The sequence below is a fragment of the Globicephala melas genome, chromosome 11 (genome assembly GCF_963455315.2).
Source record: "Globicephala melas chromosome 11, mGloMel1.2, whole genome shotgun sequence".
In the NCBI taxonomy this organism is placed as follows: Eukaryota; Metazoa; Chordata; class Mammalia; order Artiodactyla; family Delphinidae; genus Globicephala; species Globicephala melas.
In genome coordinates, this window is record NC_083324.2 from 19,361,018 (window position 1) to 19,388,568 (window position 27,551).

At 41.6% G+C, this 27,551-nt stretch overlaps 1 protein-coding gene across 9 annotated transcripts in view; it reads left to right on the plus strand.

Moving 5' to 3' along the window:
• The window catches only part of FOXP1 (forkhead box P1), a 598,062-nt gene that overhangs the window by 348,717 nt on the left and 221,794 nt on the right, over positions 1-27,551 (plus strand). For all 9 annotated transcript variants that reach the window (XM_070046604.1, XM_060308593.2, XM_060308597.2 and 6 more), the window contains one exon: positions 18,597-18,781. In XM_070046604.1, the coding sequence (XP_069902705.1) occupies positions 18,608-18,781 (174 nt within the window). In that variant the 5' untranslated portion in view covers positions 18,597-18,607. The remainder of the gene's footprint in view (positions 1-18,596; positions 18,782-27,551) is intronic.

The window sequence follows — 27,551 nt, forward strand, 5'->3', positions numbered from 1 at the left end:
GGATCTCTGATGCCTATTCTGTCCCGTTTTCCCACTGTGTAGACAACACATGCTAAGTACACTAGTCATTAACCACTTGCGTCCAGAATATGAGGTACAGCTTGCTAATCCTATCTGCAATTATTAACATGTACTTCCTTGACTTCCACAAACGGTGTATACAAAGGAGAAATGCTTCTGAAAAGGCAATTAAAGATTTTTCCTGAGGTATCGAGGCTTCAAAGTCATCATCAAGAGACTGCTTAGAATGAGGCTGGTTAGCAGTATTACCCTCTGCCCTGCTCTGCATTTTCCCTTTTAACTACAACTTGGTAAACAAGAGCTAATTCTGAACAATAACCCGGAAAGTGAATGACGTTCTCTAAGCTGTCCTTCAAAGAAGTGTTGACTTTATCGATGTTATATTCCTCATATCACCTGGAGAAAGCAGGAAATGTTTCTAAAAATCATTCCACTGAGAACACAGTCCTACTTCAGGCTTGTTTTATGATGGAGAGAGGAGTATTCTGCACTTGGGAATTTTTTAGTGGCTTCCCCAAGGTCTGGGTTTTATGGGCTACTAATAATCCCTGTGATTTATTGAGCACCTACTGCGTACTAGGCACTTTACATATATTAGCTTTGTGTGCTCTCAGAGCCCTGTGCATTTTTCACTGTAACAGTACTCACAGTCCTAATCTCTACTTTTTATGTGAATAACTGATTAATGTGTGTTTTCCCCATTAGTCACTTTCCTGTCCGTGGATCTGTATCGATTTGTGTTCCCCATTGTTGCCCCACACTTAGGACAGGACCTGGCATATAGTAGGTACAAAATAAATACTGCTTCGAAGGATGAGTGAATCCAGATGCAGAGTGGTGTGATTTTAGAGATGAGGAAACGGAGAGAGAGACTGGTTGGGCGGCTTGTTGAAACCTTGCAACTGGTAGTGCGAGGCATCGAATTCAAGTATGTGCGGTCCAATGGCGACTCTCTTTCCACCACACCTGCCTTCTCAAACTTTAACTGAATCACCTGGAGGCTCTCACCAACATGCACATGCTCATTCAGTGGGTCCGCGACGGGCCTGCGAAGGTACATTTTGCTCCCACACGATACCTGTGCTCTTCTCCAGAGAACCATGCTTTAGTAGTGGAGGTCTGCACCGCAGTTGCAGCGTAAAAAGTGATAACTTCCTTATCTGTTGGAGGTGTATGTGGTTTTGTCTGGAAATTCTTGCCACGAGACAGAGCCTTTGCACCTGTATCAGTCTCCTAAGGAAAGTACCGCAGGGATCTGCTCTTGAATAGATATATTGACTCCTTCTATCATTTGGTTATCCATGGGCTGTGATCTTTGATGAGTCTTAACTCAGATATCGATGATGCTCATAGGCCCTGTTGCCTCCCTTAAAAGTCTCGTACTCAGTACCAGGTGGCGTTTCTGCTCTAAAGATGTCCAGTACCCCTACTCTTCACGCTTACCATGGCAATGCCAAGGAGTAGCCATGCCCTTCAGAAGTTTCTTTGGATGTTTAGTTCATGAAGGTGTCCTGTTGAGACTCTGGAGTCTCCAGACATCTGGTGGTCCCACCACTGAGTCTGCAGCCATCCAGTGACCCCAGGACCCAGTATACGAAGAGAGGCTGCTATCACTGACCCCACTGTTGGTCCCTGCTCTGTTGACTGTGGGCATCTTAAGCTCTGCCCTTCTTGTTGGTGTGTCTGTGACTGTTTCTTCTTGAATATCCTCCCTGGCTCAGCACTTCCTCCTAGGTCTTGAGAAAAAGGTGCAGAGGTTGGCCGCTTTACTAGTTAGGAGTGGTGGGTTCAAGGTCTAGGTGCTTATCTTAGCCATTTGACACCACATGGTGGACGAGCATGTTTCTGAGAAGGGGCCCCTCAGTCAGAGCTGTGATTACTTATCACTGAGCAGTCCGATGCCCGGCCCCCCACCTATACTGTGTCACCAGCCTCTGGCTGTTTCAGTTTCTGAGTTCAACCCTTGCTAACCATAGGATGATACCTGGGTTCTTGACTTAAGACTGACGGATTCTCTGTTCCTTCCAGTCATGTACACCAGATCTGTTCATCATCTTTGTGCCTAATTGGAGCCTACCCTTCATTCATCGTATAATATAATGTCACCATTTTTTCGGATATGCAGGATTTGAAAATTCATGTATGTTGTGTTCTAATTGTGTAGTAGTAAAAATTGAAGGGGCACTTTGGAAAAGGTTTATTTTAGCTCAATATTTTGAAAAACTCTTTCAGCTCTGCCTTCCTTTATAATATTCAGGGGTACTAAATGGTCATGAAGGGTGGTTTAATGAGATGAGGACTTAGAAGGTAAGGGCATCGTTATATTATTGAAGTCACACTGAAAGTAAATTGACAGATACCTGTAGTTTGTCCTGAAGTCCCTTATTGAAGAGCTTGCTTTAGTTCTCTTCATGTGAACAGAGAAGGCGCAGGAATGATATACGATGAATGAGGCATCTGCCGCTGATGGAATAGTCTCAAACCACGCGATGTTTTTTTTCTATCTTAGTACATAAGGTTTTCTCCGTTTCATTTTTATTTTTCATTTGTTTGAGAGTGTTGTATTGATTTTAATCTATGTAAACTATACGCCTATGCCTTATTAATCAACTTCGCAAAGGTAGTGATTAAAGTGTGCCAATGTGGGAAGCCACAAAAAGAAAAGACAGCTTACATCTCACTTTTATATATAAAAATTATCCCCATTTTGTAATACTTTAGCATTATGTTCATTGTTCCCATAAAAAAATACTGTATTTTGTGAAATGATACAATCTGTGAGGCATTTCCCATTATGTAGCCACCATGTCTTTAAATTATAGCAATTTCTTAAGATTTTAAGGCAAAATGGGCTCTTAGAAGTGTGATTAATAGCAGGGAATGAGGCTAATGCTGGGTCATCAGTGGCACTCCATTACAAAAAAGGTTGGGCTAATAAAAGCATCCATCTTTTTGACCAATAAAGCATTTGAATGATATGCTTATAGTTTTTTATCATATAGTAGTTACTTGGTAATGAATAAACTCTGAACTTGCATTGAAGAAAGGCAGCTCTACTTAAGTGGCCCTTGGACTAGCTTTTTGATGATGTGAGAACAGGCAGGCCTGGGAGGGAGGCTTGTGTTAGAGCTGCTGGTTTGATTTTTAAGGTGTCTTCTACAAGCATCATACCCACGGACTATACGAGTCCCATCCAGTTCAGGGGCAAAAGTAGAGAGTCTAGTCAGTGGATTATTTCTTTAGCAGCATAAGTGTATACAGTAGGCTCTCTATAAGTGCTTTGTGAGTTGCACTGTTAGGAATACTGTGCTTAGGAGTCAGGGATGTAGCCTGGTCCCAGCGTGGATCTCTTAGGCCTTCTCTAGCTCAGTTTCCCAAGACATAAGCTTGTACCACTCCCTGGTGTGTTTGAAGAGGATTTTTAGATGGTTCCTAAGTCATCCACCAATTCGCATTACTGTGATTTGATGCTGAAGCAATTCCATTTCCAGTCTGTTTTAATCCTTCTGGTAAAGCCAAGGAGAAAGTCTCCATTTGGAGCTAGTATGTCTTTAATCTCTCTCTTCCCATTGTAAACTCACTATTTAACAAAGAAAGAACATGGCTTCCACTCAGAGCCTTTGTGGACTGTAGGATCTAGCTAGAATTTAATAACATTGGTTGGGTTGTATCACATTTATTACAAAGTCTTTCCTTCAGAGGGATACATAGTGGTTTTTCCACTTGATGAAGTGATACAAAGTTTTCTCTGAAATAGATTTATGTTTGCCAAAAGTGAATAAATTTAAAAAATGACATTGGACGTGTAGATGAAGAGGGCAAAGATAATGAATGTAGATGTAGAAGTGAATGCTTGAGGCTTGGAAGCTAGCTCAAGGGGCCACTCAGATGGCATGACCGCTCTAAGAATCTCAGGATTTGTAAGATTATTGTCCCAGAGAAGAGTTGTGGAAAGAATTAATCAGTCCTTTCCAATCTTGGGTTTCCCCAGAGCTTCCTCAGGACTCTTTTCAGTTTTTAAAATGGTCTGTCAAACAGATTATATGATTAGGAGTTGGGGATTAAAATATACACACTACTGTATATAAAACAGATAACCAACAAGGGCCTACTGTGTAGCACAGGGAACTCTACTCAATATCTTTTAATAACCTATAATGGAAGAGAATATAAAAAAATATATATATATTTATATAAAGTTATATATGTGTGTATATATATATCTGAATCACTTTGCTGTACACCTGAGACTAACACATTATAAGTCAACTATATTTCAATAAAAATTTTTTTAAAGTAAAAAAAAATTTTTTTTAGTGTCATATGAAAGGCTTCTTCATAAATGCACTCTCTCTTCCTCTTTGATTCATTTTACTTTAATTTTTTTTTTAGTAAATAAAGCTTTAAACATTTAGGGTCTTTGGGGAACAAAATAAGTAAATAGACACATGCAGGTACAATAAGAGGTGGATTAGAACAAGTTTACCACTACAATTGGGGTAGAGGAGAAAGGCATGTTATCTATCCCACTCACGGTAAGGAATCAGTAGAACCGTCGCAGAATTCAAAGGAGTCTCCGTTTGGGTGATGATTATGTACCTAAGGACAGCATGGCGTTAAAAACTCCAGGGCCTGGTTACTGACCTTTACCAAGGAAAATGTTTACAGCTCTTTGGATTACCATGTAGAATTGTACACCCTATTTATAATCCTTGATCAGTAGTCTAGTTTCTCCAGACTTTAGGTATAGAAAATAAAAATGAAGGTCAGGAGAACTCCTGGAAAAAATGAGAAGTGTGGATGGTGAGTAATCAGCATTTTCCATTGAAGACGGGCAACAGGGATGGGAGGACACAGCGTTATGCTTTTACTTCTCCATTTTTTTCTCCCTTGAGTTTCGCTGGGACATAGGATTAGGGACTTCTCTGTTTCCTAGTCATCTCAGCCGCATGCGCAGAGCAGCGAGCATGGAATTTGAGAACGTTCCGTTCCCAAAGCATTTGAGGAAGAGTCTCTGTGTTGTTCCAGCAGCCAGACTTGCATCATCAGCCAGAGTTGAGCAAGGCTGGGTTTCCTTCTCTAGGGCAGTGGAACAGCTTGAGCCCCAGAGGGCTTTCTAGGGCAGAAAAGGGAGACGTCTCCGTGTCCCTTCCCAGTGACCGGTAGGTGGGAACAGGTCCACGAGCCTGAGAAATTCCCTCTTCCTAGGGCACTGAACCCTCCATGGAAATTTCTTCTCCGGACGTTGTGGAGGCCTCAGGGGCTGTGTTGGTTTGGGGAAAGGAGACAGTCAGCAGAGAGGGACTTAGGAAACAAACCACAGCGCAACAAAACAAAAACACAAAAGAAAATACCCTGTTACTTTGTGACTTCAGGGTTGCAGAACAAAGATTAGATTATTGCAGCAGGAGCTGGGAACAAGAGCTACTAGAGAAGGTTAGGAAGTCTGTAGTGGAATTCAGTGTGATGATCAGGGCTGGCGGGGGAAGACCGGTAAAATTTTGTTACAATTTTTAGACAGAGATGGAAATTCCAGTAATCTGATCATTACTAATGTAATTACCAGAATCTTCTAAGGTGTATCTTTAGTTTTTTGTGTTTTTTTAAAATTTCATTTTCTGTTTTCAAACTCTGCTTCGGCTCTCCAGCTATCCAGTGTTTTGCTGTACTTTGCACTGACATAATGCTGAATTTTTAAAAATTAATTAACTGATCATGAATGTAAGATACAGATAAAAAACTGTCTTTCGGTATGTTTTTGCTTATTAAATTTTAAGTAATGGATGTTATTCACATATCAAAATTAAGTAGTTTAATAATGTTAAAGTATCTGTAAAATAGATTCCCAAACTAATGTTTTAATTGCAAATTGTATACCTAAATATAGTCTCTCCGATAGAGTATGGTAACTTTCTTATGATATACAGCATACTGTTTTACATGTTAGTACACATGAAACAAATTTTTGAAGGTGGAACATTTCTTTGTGACACTTTGTTACTGGATGGAGTAAGCTTGTTTACTCTTGGCTTTGAAGACTTAAGATTTCTTTGATAAGCCGACAGCATGAACTGCTGAATCCTCATACGTAACATCAACTGATTAATTTATTTATGTAATCTTTTTTAAGGGCAAAATCATCACCAGGTGTAGTTTGGTTTTTGCAGGGTGTTGGAGAATGCTACAGATCTGTTTGTGGATACTGTGTGCTTGAGAGTATCTTGGATCAAGAAACTTGGGGAGAAAGGAACATCAGGGTTTTCCTTCTAGATAAAACATTCCAGATCTGAATCCGTGTTTGACCCATATATTTCATTGATAAAAGGAGATGAGCCCAGGAAATGAATGCATGGTTACTCAAGCATGAAAATATTACAGTCTTTTAAAGCTGTTACCAGATGCAACCTATAGTAGTTGAAACCGTGTAGATGCTTTATTTTTACCTACAAGCCAGGAAATAAAAGGGCATTTGACTGAACTCTGTTTCATTTGGGGCCGGTGGGGGGGGAACCTCTTTTTCTTAAAGGGGGCCATGCTTTTTTTGGATTGCCAAGTAACGTCACCAGTAAAGAGTTAACCGGATTTCACTTGATTCGCTCTGGCTTATGTGATGATGAGTAATGCGAGGTTGGTAACGGCAAATTGTTGTTTATAAGCAAACATGGCATTGTGCAAACAAGCAGGCCTGGTCTCCAACTGGTTTGATTTCATGGTGGTCAGCAGCTGATCTATGTAACGTACAACCTTTCTGCCTCTCTAAATGTCAGAAGAATGACTGTTTGTTTATCTTGCCTTCTTTGCAGCTGTTTACTCTGTAATGCATTTACCTCGACCTTGATTCCCTAAGAGTAGCCCCACTCTCCTCCCCAGTTCTGTTTACATTAGTCCTGCCCCTGGTGTCACCTATGAAATCTGTTGATTATTCCACCTGGTTAATGTTAAATTGCTCTTGTAAGATGATGTGTTTGTTCATAAACACAAGTGCTGGGCCCCTTGTTTACTGTACCCATGGCAGCAATCGTTATTAAACAAATATTGCTTTGTTTGCGGGTGTGAGCAGCAGTTTATCCTGCAAGGTCTGTTTTTTAAAAACACACACACACACACACACACACACACGAAAAAAAAACAACAAAAAAATTTAAATGCTAGAATTTCGATAAAGAAAGGAAAAGGGGAACTTGTCCCTGGAATGTGGTTGAAACAGACTTAGGTTTGCTTTTCTTATCTTTTGCTTAGATGAAGGGGCTGGAGAGATTAGCGAGTTGTTTGGTTTTTCTAAGAGATTTCCTTAGTGTAATGATATCTATGCAGTTGTTTGCTTTTTTCAGAAGGGAGGGAGCTCTCCTGAAAGGCCAGTAGCTCAGTAATAGAACATCAGATGGCTAGAAAACTCTTTGTGGAACAAACAAGGACTTAAAAGGTCTAGGAGAAAAAGTCTAGTGCTATGAACAAGGCAATCACCTCCAAAAGGTACAATCCTTGGCTTTTGCATTTGGTATGTGTTGTGTGTTGTCCTGTGGGCTCTCTATGGACCGTCTGTGGTGCATGTACTCTATCAAGTTTGAAAAAGGAAGATAAACTTTTAGTTTAATATGTTCTGAACAATTCCTCTGTGATACAGAGACGTCCTGAGAGGAAAACATGCAATTAATATGCAGGGATATATTTTAAAAAGTTAGTATTTTGATTCTTACCTGTTACACTTACCTGTCTCATTTTAAAATGCACTTAGGCATTGTATCCTTTCTAGTTAAGTAAAACAGACCTTGTATCTCTTTATTCGGCTTGGAGGGTGTGTGTGTGCGCGTGTGCGTGTGTGCGTGTGTGCATGTGCGTGTGTGTGTGTGTGTGTGTGAGAGAGAGAGAGAGAGACAGACTCTTGGACACAGGCAAGCACATTAGATAAAAGCCAACAGGAGCCTGTCTTTTGTCATGTTTTGCAAACAACAGAGCAAACTCAGCTCACATCATCTTTGTTTTCTGTTTTTTAAATTATTGTTTGTTGCTGTTTCTGACTTTGCCTTGTGTTTCAACACTGGGCAGGGCTTGCTAGCCTTTGCTGTAAATTACAAGGATACACCACAGACTGGGGGGAGGCTGGAGGCTGGGGGGTCATGACCTTCCACAAATGGTGGTCTTTCATATCAGTAAAAGCCTGCTAATCTCTCTGTTAAGAGGGACTTTGGGGAGGGAGGAGAAATGCATACATTCATATTGGAGTTTTTCAAGGATAAAATTAAATAATTGTCCCTTTCACGCAATGGAGAAATGCGAGCAACAGACTTCTGATGGGCTGCATTCATGAAGTTGCCATGATGCTGTGAGCTTATTGTTCACTTTGGCCACCATGGCAGTTAGGGGCTGCAGGAAAAATGGGAGACACGTGAAGTGTGTCATCGAACATGCTGGTCATTAATTGCTGTTAGGAACCCAGCCCCATGTATATGCAACTATATAAAATATGGAAGTGAAAAAAATATATATTCTGAACTGGTTGTCTGTCACTTTATTCCACCAGACTCTTTCTGAGAGTTCAGCTGTTTGAATGATTAAAGTTCTACAGGCTTTGTCAGTTCTCAAACTTAAAATCTGTTTTGTTCTATGAAAATGCATTTTAATTAAGCTCCGCGGAACACCTGGCTCCGTCAGACCCTAAGCTTCAGCGGCTTCCTTGTGGCAAAGCAAACAGCCTAGTCCTGGATTGGCAAGGCTCCTTTTTAGTCTCTGTTTGATTATTTGAGCTCGTCTGGATTAATATGACAGGGAGTGGGTATGGATTCTGCTTTGTACTTCTGTTTCCTAGAGCGGCTTCTTTCTAACTTCTATAGTTTGCCCACAGTTGCCATGATCACAACACTTAAACTCTTGTCTACTGAGAGAGAAGGAAAACAAGACCAATGGTCGCCGAAGTTCTAAAAATACAAACTTTTAAGAGAGTGGGATGCTTGTCGTTTGTACTCATGGATGTCTTATAAAGAGTACAGAGTCTCAGAAAGTTTGGTTACAACAGGTCGTGAGACGGAGGCATCTACAGTTTCTCTGAAAAGCTTTGCTGCCCTGGAATTAAACTTGAGAAATGCCTTTTCCTTGGAAGTTCGAAGTCTCCTGTCTTCACCTGGAAAGGCTAGTAGAAAAGGGAAACCATCTTTTTGTTAGGAACATCATTTCGTTACCACCCTATTCTTCTAATTCTCTTCCAACTGGGACAATCCTACTTCTATGAAGACTTAAAATGATGTAATGGCACAAGTTCTTTTCGGAGTTTTAGAACTGCGAAACGGTTAGTCATTCCCAAGAAGTACAGGAAACAGAGTAGTTTAGAAGAAGCAACATGAAAGGTGGTGACTACAAGCCCTTGATCTCATTTGATTGAGAGGTTGGACTTGTATTTTTCTGTTGTGTAATCATTTAGTTAAAAATTCAGCAATTATGTATTGAATTCCCATTCTGTGCAAGGCATGTCTGAAAGTCAAGTGGGAGATAAAGGAATTTTTGACTTTTAATTCTTATCAAACACATGGAGGTGGAGAGGTGCAGAAGGAAATCATTTTAATCTGAATGCTTTTTCTTCCATTTAATTGATAAGTATAAAGTGCTTCTGGTTCAATTGATAAATAGAAACTAGTTCCTATTTCTTTTTCTTTCCCCTCCTTTGAGCTGTAAAGGTAAGAGAGCTACATTATTATTAATTTTTGCAGTATTATTGTTTTCAATTATTACCTTATTAACAATGAACAGAATTTTCATCCCACACTTCTCACCTACTGAGGATTCCTTTTTTCACTGAATCCCTGTTGTTACAGATTCTGGCTCTCTGAGATGTATCCACCATACTGTGGCCTGTACCCATTCCTTTTTCACATCAAACCCTGCATTTCCTGCGTTCTTGAAGGGCAGAGGGGTGGGTAGCTCCTTTAACACACAAATGCCAATGCCACCTTGGAGGGGTGCTCCTGGAACTTATTTATTTCTTCTCCTCCCCGAGAGGCCCAGCCCATCACCTGCATGATACTCTCAATCCCTTCTAACCTAAGATCTGTGAAGATTCTAATTTGGCCCTAATCCTCCCATATGACTAAATAAGTGGCCACTTTTTTTTTTGGCGCTACGCGGGCCTCTCACTGCTGCGGCCTCTCCCGTGGCGGAGCACAGGCTCCAGACGCGCAGGCCCAGCGGCCATGGCTCACGGGCCCAGCCGCTCCGCGACATGTGGGATCCTCCCGGACCGGGGCACGAACCCGCGTCCCCTGCATCGGCAGGCGGACTCTCAACCACTGCGCCACCAGGGAAGCCCCCACTTTTTTTTTTTTAACATGCTTTTGACCATTTCATTGCTCCTGAACTTTTTCCTCTTTAAGAAGAAATTTCAGATTTTTAAAAGATGGATCTAGATATCTACAGTGCATGATAAAGTTGATAATTCATAAATCATTTTTAACAACAGGTAATATGCATAATTTATGGTGTTACACTGCTATCTTTTTGGTATTTATGATGGATAATGCTCAGTTTTTGCCCTCATATTACTGCTTTAAATTATACCACGAGAAAATTAATGAGAAAGTAGATTTATGGGTTTCATTTGTTTGTCAATTCGGAAATTAATTGGGTGTTAATTTTAGCCGTCTCTCATCAGACCAGGACTTCAGTCTGTGTGCATTATTTGTATTCATTGTGGCTTACTTCCCATTTACTGTGGGTCACTAGCTTTGCATATATTAAAATAGCCCTCCGGCTCCTTCCCTTGATTACTTTTTGAACTGCCATGCATTAGAAAATTTTACGCCTTTCTGTTATAATTATGAAAATTTGGTATTGGAAGATGGTGCCTTCACAGCACAGTCAGCACCCTGACTTGTCTTCCTAAACTTGGCTCTCGGATGGTCTTTCCATGAAATGGGACTCCTGCCAGTGGGGGCAGTGGACGGACAGGCGGTGGTGTCTGAAGGGTTCATTGACAGCTTGCGGAAGTGCTCTTGGATGAGAAAATAATCAACTGTGGTCACTCTGTTTCACCTATTCTTTTCCTCCCCACCCCCGCCCCTTCTTGTTTTATCTTTGAGAGTATGCTATGAGCCTACCACTTGTAGACGGTCATTCAGTATCTTGGGGCCAGTCGAGGCCCCTCCATCGCCCGCTTCCTTAACCGCTACACTTCACTTGTAATCCCCTCCACCAGCCCTTCATCTCCTCACTGCCACCTGCCCCAGTAGCATCTTGCCAGGTAAAGGATGAACGATTGAAAAGCATGTGTCTCCCTCTAGGAAATGTAAAGCCTTCTACTGAGAGGCTCTAACTTCCGTCTGGATGCTTTCTGTGGCTTGATTCCCTGACTTGAATGAGAGTAAGTAAGAGTACCGGGTGGTTTAGTTTCCCAGGCCACCCCACTGAACTACGATGGCGGGGGGGATCCCCTTAGCTACACCTTAAAACTCCTAGGTTTCATGTTGCCAGGTAAATCGTTTGCACATTTAAAGGGAACCAGATCATTTACCTGATGAGACCCAGAAGTGCATGTTGGCTTTATATTCTTAATACAGACAGGTTTTATTTCTTCTTTCCTGAACCACATGAACATGATCAGGATTTTGAAACTTCATGATGCAACATGAGGATTTTAAGCAGTACTTCTTTTTTTTTTTATTTTTGGCTGCGTTGGGTCTTTGTTGCTGCACTCAGGCTTTCTCTAGTTGCGGCGAGCGGGATCTACTCTTCATTGCGGTGCGCGGGCTTCTCATTGCAGTGGCTTCTCTTGTTGTGGAGCACGGGCTCTAGGTGTGTCGGCTTAGTTGTTTGCAGCACGTGGGCTCCTGGGCACGTGGGCTTCAGTAGTTGTGGTGCACAGGCTCAGTAGTTGTGGCTTGTGGGCTCTAGAGCGCAGGCTCAGTAGTTGTGGTGCACGGGCTTAGTTGCTTCATGGCATGTGGGATCTTTCCGGACCAGGGATCTAACCCACGTCCCCTGCATTGGCAGGTGGATTCTTAACCACTGTGCCTCCCAGGAAGTCCCAAAGAGTACTTCTTTAGAACAAGAGCTAGCCTGACTCCCACCCTCCTTCTTGACCCGTCTGCACACCCTGTGTGGAGTGTAACTGATGATGGAGTCAGAACGTGTTCAAGGTTTCCAGAATACAGACATACCCTTCTTTTATTGCACTTCGCTTTATTACACTTCACAGATACTGCATTTTTCTTTTTTTCTTTTTGTATAAATTGAAGATTTGTGGCAACCCTGTGTCGAACAAGTCTGTCGGCCCCGTGTTTTCCGACATTATTTGCTCAGTTGGTGTCTTTGTGTCACATTTTGGTAATTCTTGCCAGATTTCAAACTTTTTCATTATTATGTTTGTTAACGTGATCTATGATCAGTGATCTTTGATATGACTGTTGCAAAAAATGACAACTTCCTGAAGGCTCAAAGGGTGGTTAGCATTTTTCAGCAATGAAGTATTTTTTAATTAAGGGATGTACCTTGTTTTTCAGACATAATGCTATTGCACACTTATTAGACTACAGTATAGTGGAAACATAACTTTTATGTGCACTGGGAAACCAAAAAAAATTGTGACTCGCTTTATTGCAATATTCACTTTGTTCGATATTCGCTTTGTGGCAGTGGTCTGGAACTAAACCTGCAACGTCTCTGAGGGATGCTTGTGTAGGAATTCACAGTCTCTCCATTTTTAGAGTTGTCCTCTTCCTCCCCCACTTCCTCCTTTCCTCCGTCACTTCCTTCCTTCCACCTTTCCATCCATCCTTCTTTTTTTTTTTTTTTCCTTCCTCAGAGCTTCTGTTATCTCTTCAAAATGCGTGCCATTTTCCTTGTGTCCTCACACATGGATGAACAATGAGAAAGAGGATTTTTCTTCTTTGGGTGGAGGAGGACCGTGTAATCACTCTAATCATTTTCCTAAAAAGTGATTTCACCGTTAACTTTTCTTCTCCTCTCCCCATAGACGTAGAAATATATTTTACAAAACTATGTTTAGTTTAATTTACACATCCTTTCATGAACAGACCAAGTTCTTTAAGGGCATTTATTCTGCTTCATATAAATAATTGATCAGCCAAGTTAATTTACTTCTGCCTGACTTGGTCAACCTTAATTAACTGCCCTGGAATCGAGACTGAACTTTTTGTTAGCTTAAAATCTTTCACAAGCATGATAACAAGGGCTTTATTTTCCTTAAATTTTCAGCATCAACACTGTAACCAAGGAAATAATCATAATAAGAAAGCATTGCTTTCATCTACTATAAATACATTGGCCAGGATATTATGAATTTTCCAGAATACTTCCAGAGAGCAGCTCTGTTGGCAATGACAATAAATAAGCACGCTAAACTCAGTTCTTATCCTTCCTACAAGTCCCTCCAGCACAAAAATCGATCTTTTGAAATCAGTAGCTCTGTAATGTTTCCAAGCAAGACGAGAAGCGGGCCATTTTGGCTTCCTTAAGCTTTCCGACATCTGTGGGATTTGTAGCATCAGCTTTTGTGAGGTTGTGTTGAATGGATCATATGTGATTTAAACACGCCCCGCGCCTTCAGAGAAGCCATAGAGAAAGTCAGAGGAAGGTTGGGCTTTGTTTCTCCAGAAAGGACTTATGAGTGGGTGTGGCATGGCCGTGCCCTCCAGGTGCCGTGTCTTTCCTATTCAGGCACTTTGGATGGTTGTGCGCTATTTGTTGTTTTCAGTTTGTCACGAGCAAAGCAGTTCATTGGTTTTAGGGTGTCCCAGAGGAAAGCGGAGGTTATGCACACGGGGTGCCTGGGACAAGCACGGAAGAATAGAGGGTCCAGCATGCTATGTTAGAAAACACAGATGCCTCTCCCATGACTTGCTTTAGGTGACGCGAAAATTGTAAAACTCAATAGAAAGAGACAAAATACAGTGGTTCGCTAAAGAATGCTGACACTTTCAGCTTTGTATTTTATATGCTTTTCTTTGTCTACCTGCCACCCTCATTGTTGTCTTTTTGGGTTTTGACTTTGTTTTCTTTCCGTCCATGTACTTTGCATCACCACCTAGCACAGGACTTTGCAAATGGGAAATTCTCTCACCGGTTTTTGAACGGACAAGTTCACGTCTGCAATGGGGAGTGATTCTGGCGGTATCTCTTCCTTAACCTGCTGCGGTTTAGTTTTCTTATCTGTAAAATGGGAATAGCATTCCCTGCTTTTTCTCCCTCAGAGAATTCTTCTGCGTTTGAAAAACACATAAGAGGGCTTTGTAGTTTGTGCAGCATGACACAGATATAAAGGCTTATTAAATGGCTTGGAACATTCCATAGAAAGAAAGAACTGCCAGGCCAGATATTGTTAGAAATGTTCTTAGACATCGACACTCCTCATTTTTCACATGTGCTTTTCAAAAAACCTGTTTTCTCCTGATTGGTGTGGGAGATTATGGGAAAATTTAAATCTTCCAACTGACATACTACTGTTAGCACTTGACTAATTAAGGACATCCTCGGACCAAAATAATCCTTTATGCAATTTTGGTCCCAAAGCCTGCACTCGCACAAACCTGGTTCGCAAGCCAAGCTGCTTGGCTTGATGCCTGCAAAACTTGTGCTGGAGGACTTGGCAGTCTTCTTTGGAACTGCATGGACCAAACCCTTCTCATCAAATTGTGCACTGGGGATAGTTCGTACTCCACCCACCATGATGGTGTCAAACTCCGGAAACAGGAGCGGGGACTCTTCGACCGACACCTGTCTTCAGGTCTGGGGTCCTGATGGTCACGTGGTTTGAAAGCAGCATTTTACCTGTAGCTCTGCCCCCTGAGGACAGGCTGTTTGGCTAAATATATCCCATTCTGAGGGCAGGTATAGAGTTTAGGTATGGACAGTGTTTTTGTCTTTGTGGGGTGGGAAACCCCTGTAATGGACAGGCTTTCTGGAAGGTTAAAAACTTTTTTTCTTTAGCTATGCTTGTGACATATCCTAATAATTAAATGGGTTTCCTTGCTCACCACTAAGACAACCGTTCTCTTCCTTAAATCCCTAAACACTGTCTTTTCCTTCGCTTCTATATGCAGGGGCAAGTTTGTGGCAGAGAAACTGAAATGTTGGGGGGAAAAGTACCTGCGTTTGACAGATTTATTTATTTTTTGGTGATAAACTAGGTACTTGCATTTTGCCTGGTTCTTGCATACCGGAGAAAGTTTTAGCTGTTTTTTGGTAGATTCTTTACTCTGCAGACAGTGAGACTATGAACACAATTTTTTAAGGACTATAATCACTGAAATATCTGATCTAAAGAGACGAGAGTGAATCAGCTGTTGTGTCTGAGTTTGTTTCCCACCTGTTAACAAAAAATGCCATTCTTAATCCAGTTCAGTATTGGATTAACTTTAAAAAAAGATATGTCTTCTGGGTTTATGAAGTTTATAGTTACATTGGATAATACTATGCACTGAAAGGAAATAAAGACAGATAGGAATTTTTCTGCTCTAATTTTTCCATTTGTTTTTTGTACGAGTTTATAGAAAAGAGACTTAAAACCAATCCTAGCAAGAAGGCAGCCTCCTCTAAAGATGCCCAGAGTGTTTCAGTTTCCCTGTTGTCACATATTCACGTGTGGGGGGAGAAAGCTGCCACACTGGTGGTACATATGTCTTTCCATGATTTGAATCAATTTGTTTAGAAGTTTCCTGCCCTTCTTTTTTAAATTAGTTTTTACTAATACAAAATTGTATAGTTGATTTACAATGTTGTGTTAGTTTCTGCTGTACAGCAAAGTGAATCAGTTATACATATTCATATATCCACTCTTTTTTACATTCTTTTCCCATGTAGGCCATCACAGAGCACTGAGTAGAGTTCCCTGTGCTATACAGTAGGTCCTCATTAGTTACGTATTTTATATATAGTGGTGTGTATATGTCAATCCCAATCTCCCAACCAATTTATCTCCCCCCGCCCTTTTATCTAGGATTGGTGTTTCACATTTTACTGAAGTCTTAATTATACGGGCATTTCTCAGCTTGGGCGTTTGAGCTGCCATTTTCCTTTAGTGACTGTTGTTTTTTCTGGCCTCTCCACTTCAAGTGTGACCCTGGCATCTTCACTGTTTGCCTTCCCCCGCCTCACCTCAACTTTAAGAAAACACGTCAGACTGAATTTGTCCAAATCTTGGTTCCACCACTAGTGGCTATGATATTTACTGGGCAAATTAAAAGAAGTCTCACAGAGCCTTAGTTTTCTCATGTAGAAACTGGGGCTAGGAATTGTCCTGAGAACTAAATTGGAGAATACATATAAATCCCTGGGACTAGCACAACACTGGTGATCAGTAGGTGGTCACAATTGATATTAGCAAATATTGTCTTTCGTCATAATTGGGCATCTCTACTGAGAGCTGAATTGCCTCCTTGGGATAATGGTTTTGTACCCAGAGAGCAACAAGGAGTGCGAAATGTATTTACACAAAGGCCACATTCTCTAGCGACTTGCCTTGGACTTACAGTTGTCCTCCCTCATCCACAGCTTTGCTCTCTGAGGTTTGTTACCCTCAATCCAAAAATATTAAATGGAAAGTTCCAGAAATAAACAGTTGTTAAGTTTTAGATTCCACGCCATTCTCAGCGTGATGAAGTCTCACCATCCTGCTCCAACCCGCTGGGAGTCACCCCTTCGTCCAGCGTTTCCCACCCATTTGTCACTTAGTCGCCATCTCGGTTGTGTCTTAGTATCACAGTGCTTGTGTTCACCTATTACACCTTAAGTAAAGTAGTAACGTCTGCTTTACTTAATGATGGCCCCAAAGTGCAAGACGAGTGATGCCGGCAATTTGGATGTGCCACGGAGAAGCCATAAAGTGCCTCCTTTAAGAGGGAAGGTGAGGGCTTCCCTGGTGGCGCAGTGGTTGAGAGTTCGCCTGCCGATTCAGGGGACGTGGGTTCGTGCCCCGGTCCGGGAAGATCTCACGTGCCACGGAGCGGCTGGGCCCGTGAGCCATGGCCGCTGGGCCTGTGCGTCCGGAGCCTGTGCTCCGCAACGGGAGAGGCCACAACAGTGAGAGGCCCGTGTGCCGCCAAAAAAAAAAAAAAAAAGAGAGAGAGAGAGAGAGAGAGAAGGTGAAAGTTCTCAATGTAATAAGAAAAGAAAAAAAATCACATGGTGAAGTTGCTAAGATCTATGGGAAGAACGAATCAAGAAAAAAGAAATTCATGCTAGTTTTGCTGTCATACCTCGAGCAGCAAAAGTTATGGCCGTAGTGCGTGATAAGTGCTTATTTAAGATGGAAAAGGCATTAAATATGTCTAGCAAGATATTTTGAGAGAGAGAGACCACATTCACATAACTTACATTATAGTAATTGTTGTAATTGTTCTCTTTTCTTGTTAGTTATTATCGTTAATCTCTTACCATGCCTAATTTAGAAATTACACTTTGTCTTAGGTATGTATGTATCGGAAAAACCACAGTATATATAGGATTCAGTAGGCATCCACTAGGGATCTTGGAACGTATCCCCTGTGGATAAGGGGGGACTACTATATATATCTCTTTTTTTTTTATTTGATGTTTAGTACTTTCAGATTCAGAACTTTTCTTTGGTCTGCCTAGGCAACATTTTCTCCAAAACAAACATAAGAAGGCCCAGACCTTTCAGGCCTTAAACCAAGCTAGAGGTTAGGAATCCAGTATGAGAAACACCTAACTTTGAATGGGACTTCTCAGGAGAATTTTAACCATAAGGCAAAGATAAGAGTCTGAATTTGTTTAGCTTCTGAAAAGTGGGGAGTTTTTTTTTCCTCTCCCTCAAAGAGGCCTATCTTATTGGAAAGGGCACTTTTGAAGAGTTTCAATACCTGAATGAGTCCAAGGAGTGTGAATCAGTAAAATGCTTTTTGGGTTTTGAGTGTAAGGGTTTTCAGCACGAATTACCTCAGGGGAGCCTGTTGGTAATGTGCGTCATCTCCTGATAGACTGAATTTGCGGAATATTTCTCTAAGAGTGTAACACACAACACAGAGCCTGCACATACTAAAATGTAACGTTACACGCTGAACAGAATGACTTACCAGTTTTTGAGCAAAAAAATATATAATAATCACAAATATAATCACAGAAATTCAACCATAAATTCTAGGTTCACCTGAAAATAATTGTTCTCTTCTAAGGGGAAAAAGGTAACATATAGAGAACAATACTAGTTCTCAGAACTAGTTCTCAGAACAAAACTTGAATTTGTTTTTCTCAAGTTTTTAATTTAATTTTTATTTTATATTGGACTCTTGTTGATGTACAGTGTTGTGTCAGTTTCAGGTGTACAGCAGCAAAGTGGTTCAGTTATCCATATACGTACATCTGTCCTTTTTCAGATTCTTTTCCCACCTAGGCTGTTAGAGAATAGTGATAGAGTTCCCTGTGCTCTACAGTTCCGTATTCAAAAACTAGGCAATTGGACCATTTCTAAGGGGTAACGTGAGTGAAAGGAAATGACAACTGTTTACAGATTTTGGCAACACTGAAGGCAGGGCCCTTCTCCTAATATACAACAACTGTGCTAACAGCTGCTTTTTTCTTTCTCCCCGGCTCCCTCCTCAAAATCCTTCTACCAGGTTTTTGAGTCATGATGCAAGAATCTGGGACTGAGACGAAAAGTAACGGTTCAGCCATCCAGAATGGGTCAAGCGGCGGCAACCACTTATTAGAGTGCGGCGGCCTCCGGGAAGGGCGGCCCAACGGGGAGACGCCGGCCGTGGACGTGGGGGCGGCCGATCTGGCCCACGTGCAGCAGCAGCAGGTACTGAGCTCTGGAGCGGGGGCTGTGGCGGGCGGTGGGTGCCGATGCTACTGCTCACCCTGACGTTTGACCGCTGCGAATGTCTGGTGCTCACCGGCTCTCTGACCGTAAGCACCATCTTTGAAGCCACTAGTGCAGCAGGGCCCCAGTGACTGGCTTTAAGAGACGGAACTGCCAAGGGCTTGAGAAGTAGAGTCTTGGAAGCCCCCTCTGTCTTGGGGAATGGTGGTTGAAAATGAGGTTGGGTGGACCTCTGGCCACTTCCTTTGAGCCTCTAATGTGTCAGCCTAAAGTTTAACTACTTGCAATAAAACAGATCTTTGGAGAAATGGTTCCCAGTGCTTGAATCAAAAAAGAAATACATAGACTTATTAAGCCTTATGATGAGAGAAACAAAATAAGGGATCAAGGATAAAAGAGAAATGAGGGCTATAAGAGAGGAAAGTAGGTGACTTAGGAGAATAGAAATAAATGGAAATACCCAAGCAGAATTGGGTAAATAACAAGACATCAATAACATCGGCATCGGTGTAAGAAAGTGCTTGCTGCTACCTGGAGGAATTTCGGGAGATGGGCCACTTACAAATGTTTCTTACATACATATGGCAGTTGGTATGTGACTAAATCCTGTCAGTGTTTTAAATGCTCTCTTAGTGGTGGCTCCCCAAAATGCACGTCAGTTGCGATGTATTCATTCTGTTATATCCTTTGTAGGCATTTAAGTGGGTACCTGGGAGTGACTGGTAAAATATTTCCAAATGGTAAAGGGTGTGACCCAGAAAATGGCATTGTGTGGCCAGTGTTGACGCAGATTCAAATAAGTAAATAGCATTTGCTTGAAGATAAGCATTGTTTTCCCAGCCTCTCTTGTAATTAGGAAATATTGTTTGTTTTTGTTAATGATAACGGATGATGTTCGTTGCATTTTAGTGTTTGATTCATTTATTCAGTACAAAGTAATGGTGCCATTTGGAAAAAGGTGTAAAAAGAATGGTGCATCTTTGGACTTTCGAGTGAAACGGAAATTGTGCTGGGGGTTGAGGGAAGAGAAAGAAAAACAGAAACCTTTTCTCAAACCATTTTCTTGAGATCTATATCAGAGAAGCCAAGGCAGTCCCTCCTTGTTTTAGGGATATAGCCTTTGACAGGCTCTAAAACATGCATTATTTTCTCCTTACTAAGAGTTTTTTACAAATAAGGAACCATTAGATTGTTAGTCTATCGGAAGTTGGTGGAACCAGCATGAGACAATGGAATCTGTTGGGGAAAGATACAACAGAGAGAAAGGGGACACTAACAGACAAGCTAAGGTCTTAATGCAGAGGACTTGAAGTGATTTGATCTCTCTTTTAGTGGCAGCTCAAATCCGATAGTGCCCGCTTCCTGGGCATCACATCAGCTGGGATTTATGATGTATGTTGTGTATAAACTTTGGGCACTTGCATTAGTGCAAATGGCCAAATTCCACCCAATGCGGTTGTTGACAAAACCTATCAGTATATGGTAGAAAGGTATCCATGTGTTTGTGTGTGTATTTGTTCATTTGATATTCTCAGATGTTTATGGTTCTGTTGAGAATAAAGAGTTGGTAATTTGGTTTGCCGTTTTCTGTGCCCTTACCATACAGAAGCCAAGGTCAACTGTTTCTTTTTTTTTTTTTTTCTGCGGTACGCGGGCCTCTCACTGTTGTGGTCTCTCCCGTTGCGGAGCACAGGCTCCGGACGCGCAGGCCCAGCGGCCTTGGCTCACGGGCCCAGCCGCTCCGCGGCATGTGGGATCTTCCCGGACCGGGGCACAAACCCGTGTCCCCTGCATCGGCAGGCGGACTCTCAACCAGTGCGCCACCCGGGAAGCCCGGTCAACTGTTTCTTTATGGAGTGGTTGAAGTGGGGCTATTGACTGATGTGGTATGAACCCCGAGTAAGTAGTATTTAGATTATGTTAATTGGATAAATGAAAATAAACTTCTTCTGATTTTTATTTGAAAAACTGAAAATCATCCACTATCTCAAAGTCGTAAGCCAGCCAAAAACTTTTATACCATCAACACAAACACGCACACACACACACACAGCCTGACCCCACGAACAGCAACCACAAGTTGACCTCACAGAAGAAAGTTGTATACATGCGTATTAACAGCATCTTCCTTGAAAACCATCAGTAGCAAAATTAGTTATTCATGTCTTTCCTCTTTATCTCGGCTGTGACCACTTTGGAAATTATGTTGTTATGGGTGATTGGTATAAAGGTCAATACCTTTTGATTGTACTTCGAAGTGCTTTTAATATTTTCATAACAATTTTATTTCTAATTGCCAAGGATATGTTTGGGGAAGGAAGAAAGCATTTGGGTCTATCATTGTGGCTAAAACCCCACGTATTGTGGTTGGCAGGCCTTTTTGGTCTTTTAAAATAAAATACTGACAGCTGTGTGACTTCCCTAAGTGTATGATGAGGCTCTTAACAGGTTGTTGGGGGGAAAGAAAATCTGTAGATGAAATAAGAAAAAAACCCCGACAGGATTGAGAAAAGTTTTACGGGACTCGCATCATCAGTTTTCTAACAGACTGAAAACTGCTACAATTAAACAGTTCGGAGAAATCCGAATGTCAGCGTGATGGATGTGGGTTGTTTTCGTCATTTTTATTCTACAGGTTTTTACTTGAAGTGAGAATACCAGCAATGAGAAAATCACAGCCATGCTGAATTCATTACTGCGGTAGTCACACAAAACCACGGATAAAATTTCAATAACTGCAGGCCACAGTTGAGTAAACAGTTGCACTGAAATTTAATTCCTATTGACTTTTCCCCCATTCCTCGCCAGGGGCACATTCTGACTCTGTAGTACAAAGACAACAGGGGTTACAGCTTTGATTAATGTAGGACAGTGGAAGAGAATTAGAACTGTAAAATATGTTAGAAGTCCATGGAACAAAAAGATCTGGCTTAAAAGGACTTGGTATAAAAATGAGTTAATTATGCTGTGTATGAAACTGAAATGTTCTAGGATTTTCCAGTTGCACCAGTACAATCATTGACGATATAGGGAGAATTTTTACCTAGTGCCGGGATTTAAAATACATAAACGCAAGCCTCTCTGTGTTTGATCGATATTACCAAAGATAATTACGAATGAGAGCAAGTGTCCTTTCAGGATGGAGGGCTTTCACGAAGATTCGCTGTGAAGTGAGTGACTTCTGTGCTGGGTTTGGTCTATAGGTTGGTTAAATTGGGTCCAAACAGACTGTGTGTAGAAAAATGCGAGAAATCTGGCTTTTTACATTTTCTCTTGAAAAATCAGCAGATCTGGTAACTGTGGCCAGTATTCCTACAAGGGTAACGATTGTTGGGAGGTGAATTGCTACTAAGTCAGGGAGCCTATAGCCCGGCAGTCAGCCTGAGTTCCCACCCAGTACCTTTGCTGACTTGTACCCTCTGGGCAGTGGAGTTGGTGATTCTTTTCTGGAAGTTGCCATCATCACTCAGAAGCCATCGGCCAAGGAGAGGTGCTACCATTAGCTGGAGGAGCCCGCCCACACACTCACAAACTGTCTTCCTTCCTCAAACCTAAATGTATTATCTCTGTAATGTTTCAACTCTACTTGTATCTGGGGCATGAAACTCTTATAACAATAGTTTTCTAATAATATAATTTGATAATGCTTCTGAACATTTTCTTTTTAGCCATTGAATAATTCTTTACCCAGTACCATCACTGCTTTTTATTTCCTATTATCCCCGTCCCATTTCTAGGTCTGTGAAAGTTCTGTATTGGATATGGACTACTCCATTATGAAACTCAGCAACAAATACTATTACCAATTACTAAAGTTTTTTTTTTTTCTTTCTTTCTTAAAGAAAGGATTTTAAAATGTCCAGAGCAATTTCACAAACTGTGTGGATTAATGCATTTTAAAAGTCTTGAGTTTTAGAAAGCAGGATTTTATTTCCATATTGCTGCAAATGAGAGCTTTTTCAGATAAGCATATTACATAGAGCATAATGTTTAGAAGTTTCTCCGTATACAGCATATGCTGTCAGGTCAATTAACAGAATGCATACTAGAAAATGTTTATTCAATAAAAATGAATAGCTGTTAAATAAAACAGCTATTTCTTAACAACATTCCATTTCATGATGGGCTTTTTTTCTTTTCTTTTTTTTTTGGTACCACCTGGCACTTTTATTGTCTGCAGATCCGTGTAGGGAGAGCGTTGCTTGCTAGAGTGTTGAGGTGTGGCTGTCGTTTTATGTGAGAAGGGCAGTTTAGAAGTAGTCTTGTGAGAAGAACATTTAAAAACAATAAACTAAATATGGAATTCAAAGATATATTATTTGGAGAGTGTGGACAAGTGATGTGTTTACTTCATTATTGCTTCTTTGACATTTGGTTTAAGGTGTTGGACCTTCTAGCCCAAAAGACGTACATGTTTCATGTTAATAATTTAAAAGAAAAAAAACAGTCAATGACTATTAAGGAGGTACGAAAAATAGAAAGGATAGGGAGCTTCTGCAAAATCATGCACGAGAAGGAGGGGGATCCACTGGGTTGAATTTTGCCAATGAGCCATTGAAGGAGGTAAAAGATGAGTCATTACACAGGACCAGAGACACTCAGAAATTCTTCTCTTCGTTGTCAAAATGGCAGAATGAATCCCTTCCTTTAGTTTTTTTTTTTTTTTTTTTTTGCGGTACGCGGGCCTCTCACCGTTGCGGCCCCTTCCGTTGCGGAGCACAGGCTCTGGACACGCAGGCCCAGTGGCCATGGCTTACGGGCCCAGCCACTCCGCGGCACGTGGGATCTTCCCGGACCGGGACACGAACCCGTGTCCCCTGCATCGGCTGAAGTTACTAGTTACTAGTGGATATCGAACAGAACAGGGAGAATGTCCTACCAACATGTCAAGTTTTAAGTGCCTCTGTAGAAAACAGTGCCTGGAAGAAATAGCTGTCAGTGTTTGGATGGGCAGTACGGTTGTATGATAGGGGCCCTCCCTTTGTTTCTCATTCTCCCCCATCTTTCTGTGCGGGACCGTGTTAAATTCCAGAGGCCATCCTTTGCTTGTTTACGCTTCTACAGAGGGAAGCCCAGGTGATTAGGTATGTATCTGTAGGTGCAAAGATGAGGCGTCAGTGGCCAGTTCAGCCTTACCATTCTCTTTTTCTTTGAAAAAGGTTCCTTATGAACTCTGTAGGGAATCCCCTCAAATTCCCATTGTAGCAGCCAGGGACTGTGTCTGAAAGGGAGGGTCTCTGGACGCCACTGGAAGGGTAAAGATGTTCAGCATCTTTGTATCCTAAGAGGGAAGCTTTCAGAAGAAAGTACAGAAGAAGAAGAGATTATTCATCTTTATTAGGTGCCCTCATGGGGCTGGGGACTGTGATAGGGGCCAGCGCCTTCCTTCACTCATAGATAAAGACCAAGCTATAGTTTTCGATCATAAAATTAAAAAAAGTTAAAGGAATTGCTCTGCTCAGATAGCCTCTTCTGGGATACAAGGTAGAGTTCAAATACTATAGACGATATTGATGGTCAAAAATATTTTGTAGGAATCAATGCCACCAACATGTTAGCGAAAATCAAACAAATTGAAACGGAACAGACAGGAATTCAGATAATTCCTACAAATAAAGAAAAAGCAGCCACAACAATAACGGACTTGCGCTTTTTCTCAATTCCTTTTGTAGCTATTTCTGGAAAAGGCATCTTTCCCCCTGAATGCTAAATTTAGTTCTCTACTCTGTTGTTTAGGTCTGCCTTCCAACCAAATATTGTTGTCAAAGATTTATGTAACCCGGGATGTGAGCCTTGTATGAAATTCTTTCAAGTTCTGATTTCTGAACAGTTGTGTGTCATTCATCTCTCCACTGAAAATTAAGATGGCCCAGAAAAAAAAAGAGTCGAGTACATAAGAGAGTGTAGTCCTAGAAACCCGGATGCTGCATTTCACCGTGAGTGAAGTGTACCTTCACTCACAAGGCATTGCTCCTTTGGGAAGGTAATTTTCAGCCCTGACCTGTGAGCTAAGAATAATAGTAAAGAAAAAAATGCTCCCTATCTCTTGTCTAATCAGAAATCTTTTTGAACTTTCAGGAGGGATGACTTTAATGGTAATTTGTTGACAGAGTAGCTTGGGTGATTGCAAAGAGTTTGTTTTGCACAACTGGCAGGCTCCTATCTGTTCTCTGAAGGCAGGCAACCTACTTTGCTGTTTTGCAAGTGCCTGCCTTTATTGACAACCAGTGCTGAACAGGCAGAATTGGTGTGTTTGTGTAATGTAAACCTATAGCCCGCCCGATGGAGTCTAGCGTCCTTTTAGGTAGCGCACAGATTGTTTGATAAAAAGGGTTACAAGGTGACTGCTTTTATGACAAAGTAGAATAGCAATATAAATGCAAGTGGTGGATGAAGCAGGAGAGAAGGAAGTTTATGTAGGGAACTGAACCCCATATTAGAAAGTTTCTTTTCATCACTTGGTCTTTGAACTCACATCTATTGTAATCATGAAGTGTTACTTGTACCATTCCAGAGACCCTGTGCTGAATACTGTGTTTGATTTGGTTCGTGGAAATACAACTGTATTTTTTCTTCCCCCCTCTCTCACACGAAAATGTGGTGAAGAGAGTTTCACGTACTGGCCTGACCTCAGCTTTGGTTCAAGGCGGCTGCTAAATGGACTGCAAAACATGTCTTAACTTTGTTTCTTAGCTTGCAATTTCTTGAAATTCCTTAATTCATTTGTTTGCCTATTTTCGTTTCGTCTTTATGGTGTCACGCCTATGTGTGATGAAATGTGGGGACCACATTGCTATATGAGGTGCTGGGAAAGTATGGGAGCATCACTTGAGGGTCTCTTTGGCTGGAGCCTGAAAAGAAAGCCTGGAGGGGTGGGAAGGTGAGTAGAAGCTGAACTGAGGTCAGTTTGTGGGAGGCTTGAGTTCCTAAGCCAGGGGGAGGTTTCCAAGCTGAAAAGAAAGGCCATCCAAGAGGTGGTAGACTGAAGGTAAAAAAGAAGGTTGGACCCGGCCTGGCTTGGAAGGAAAGAGATCTGGAGAGATTAATCGTAGTTCTGAGGCCATTGCACTTGGTCCTGGATTTAGCAGTGGGACACCAACCCAGGCCTTCTGTCATTGAGGGTACCGTGTTGTTGACCCTGCCTTGTTCCCTGCATTTCTCCTCCTGCCTTGGAAGCCCTTGGTCAGCTGTCAGCCCCATAAGCGCAGGGATAGGCCTTTCTCATCCCCTGATATTCATTCCTCAGCACAGAGCACAGTACCTGGCGGAGAGTAGTTCTTAGCCTCTGTGAATGAATGAAACAGAAAGAGAAAGGAAGGCCTGGGTCACGAGCAAGCATTTCAAGGGCATGTTGGCAAATCGACACTGCCTTTTGGAATAGGAGATGTGGGGGCATCAAGAGGTGGGAGTTATGAGGGGTGATTCAAGATTTCCAGTCTGAATGACGGGCAGAACAGTGCACCGTGAAACAGAGAGAGAAGGGCAGCGGGAGGAGAAGCCAAGCTCCTTTCTACCGGTTACTAATCGGTTATTATGATATGATAAAGAAGGCACAAACATAATTTGTAAATAAAGGGTGGATTTATTTTGGAAAAGTCCCGCTTTTGTTTCAAGGCTGTTTAAAAAAAAGACACCCTCCTATGTCACTCAAACTCGCTACTTTGATTGTATGTGTTTATTCAGATTAAAATTATCGAATATTTTCCCTTTAGCCTCTGCCAGTTACTAATGAGTATATCTTCCAAAAGTCACATGGGAAGTGCTGATAAACTGCTTGTGTTCCTATTGATCAGGGAATGCGCTTATCTCTCTTCGGGAACAAAACTACCAAGTTAGATCTTTGATAAAGTGTCTCATATTGACACAGGTTTCTTAGATGAATTTGTTTTTTTAAGGTGAAGGGAGTGCCTGTTGTGTTTCCTTTGTTGGAAAAATACAATGTGTAATTATTAAACAGTTGGTGCTCTTGGAAGACCTATTTAGGGGGTATAGATTCAACTGGTGAGGGAGAGCAGGGCTTGTTTGTGAGTTGAAGTTGAGCCCTGCGTAGAGGTGGGTGGAGGGAAGGAAGCTCTGTTCTCTTTAATCCTTCTCGAGAGAGTATTTTCCAGTATCTTCTATATAAACTGACAGTGCAAATACTGACTTCGGAGGCGATAGGATTTTTTATTTTGTGAAGTTGGTAACCCTAAGGTTCTCCCTGAATTAACTCTGTAGGCCCATTTTTAGACTGTGCCTTTGAGACTGTACCCAAAATAAAATGAACTTCCTGACGCAGATTCATCTTCCACAGAGTTCCCTAAAGTAGACTGTTCATTACACCCTTTCTCATCCACGCAACCATAAGTAATTGTCAGAATCATGTCGCTTGTCAAGAGAGGCAAGTGTCAGCTCTTCTGAAATCGGCGTTTTTATCACTGTACCTTCCCTCACCCCCAACACCCCTCTCTCCACATTGAAGGGAAGGTGACATGATGTCTTAGTCATTCAAATCCAATAACTTTTAATCTGAAGGTTAAGTAGTGAGATATAAACTAAGAGATGATAATATCAATTTTATGTTCACTGAAGGGCACAGTATACCTCTTTCTAGTGTGGAGGGAAAATTGTGCGTAAAATGTCTTTTGCTTCTCAACAGCAGAGCCGGGCCTCTCAGAGCCAAAGGAAGAAAGAGTTTTGGAAAAATTTAATAGAAGAAGACGTAACATCCTAGAACAGGGCAAAAGTAGCCTTTTATTGTTGTAATGAT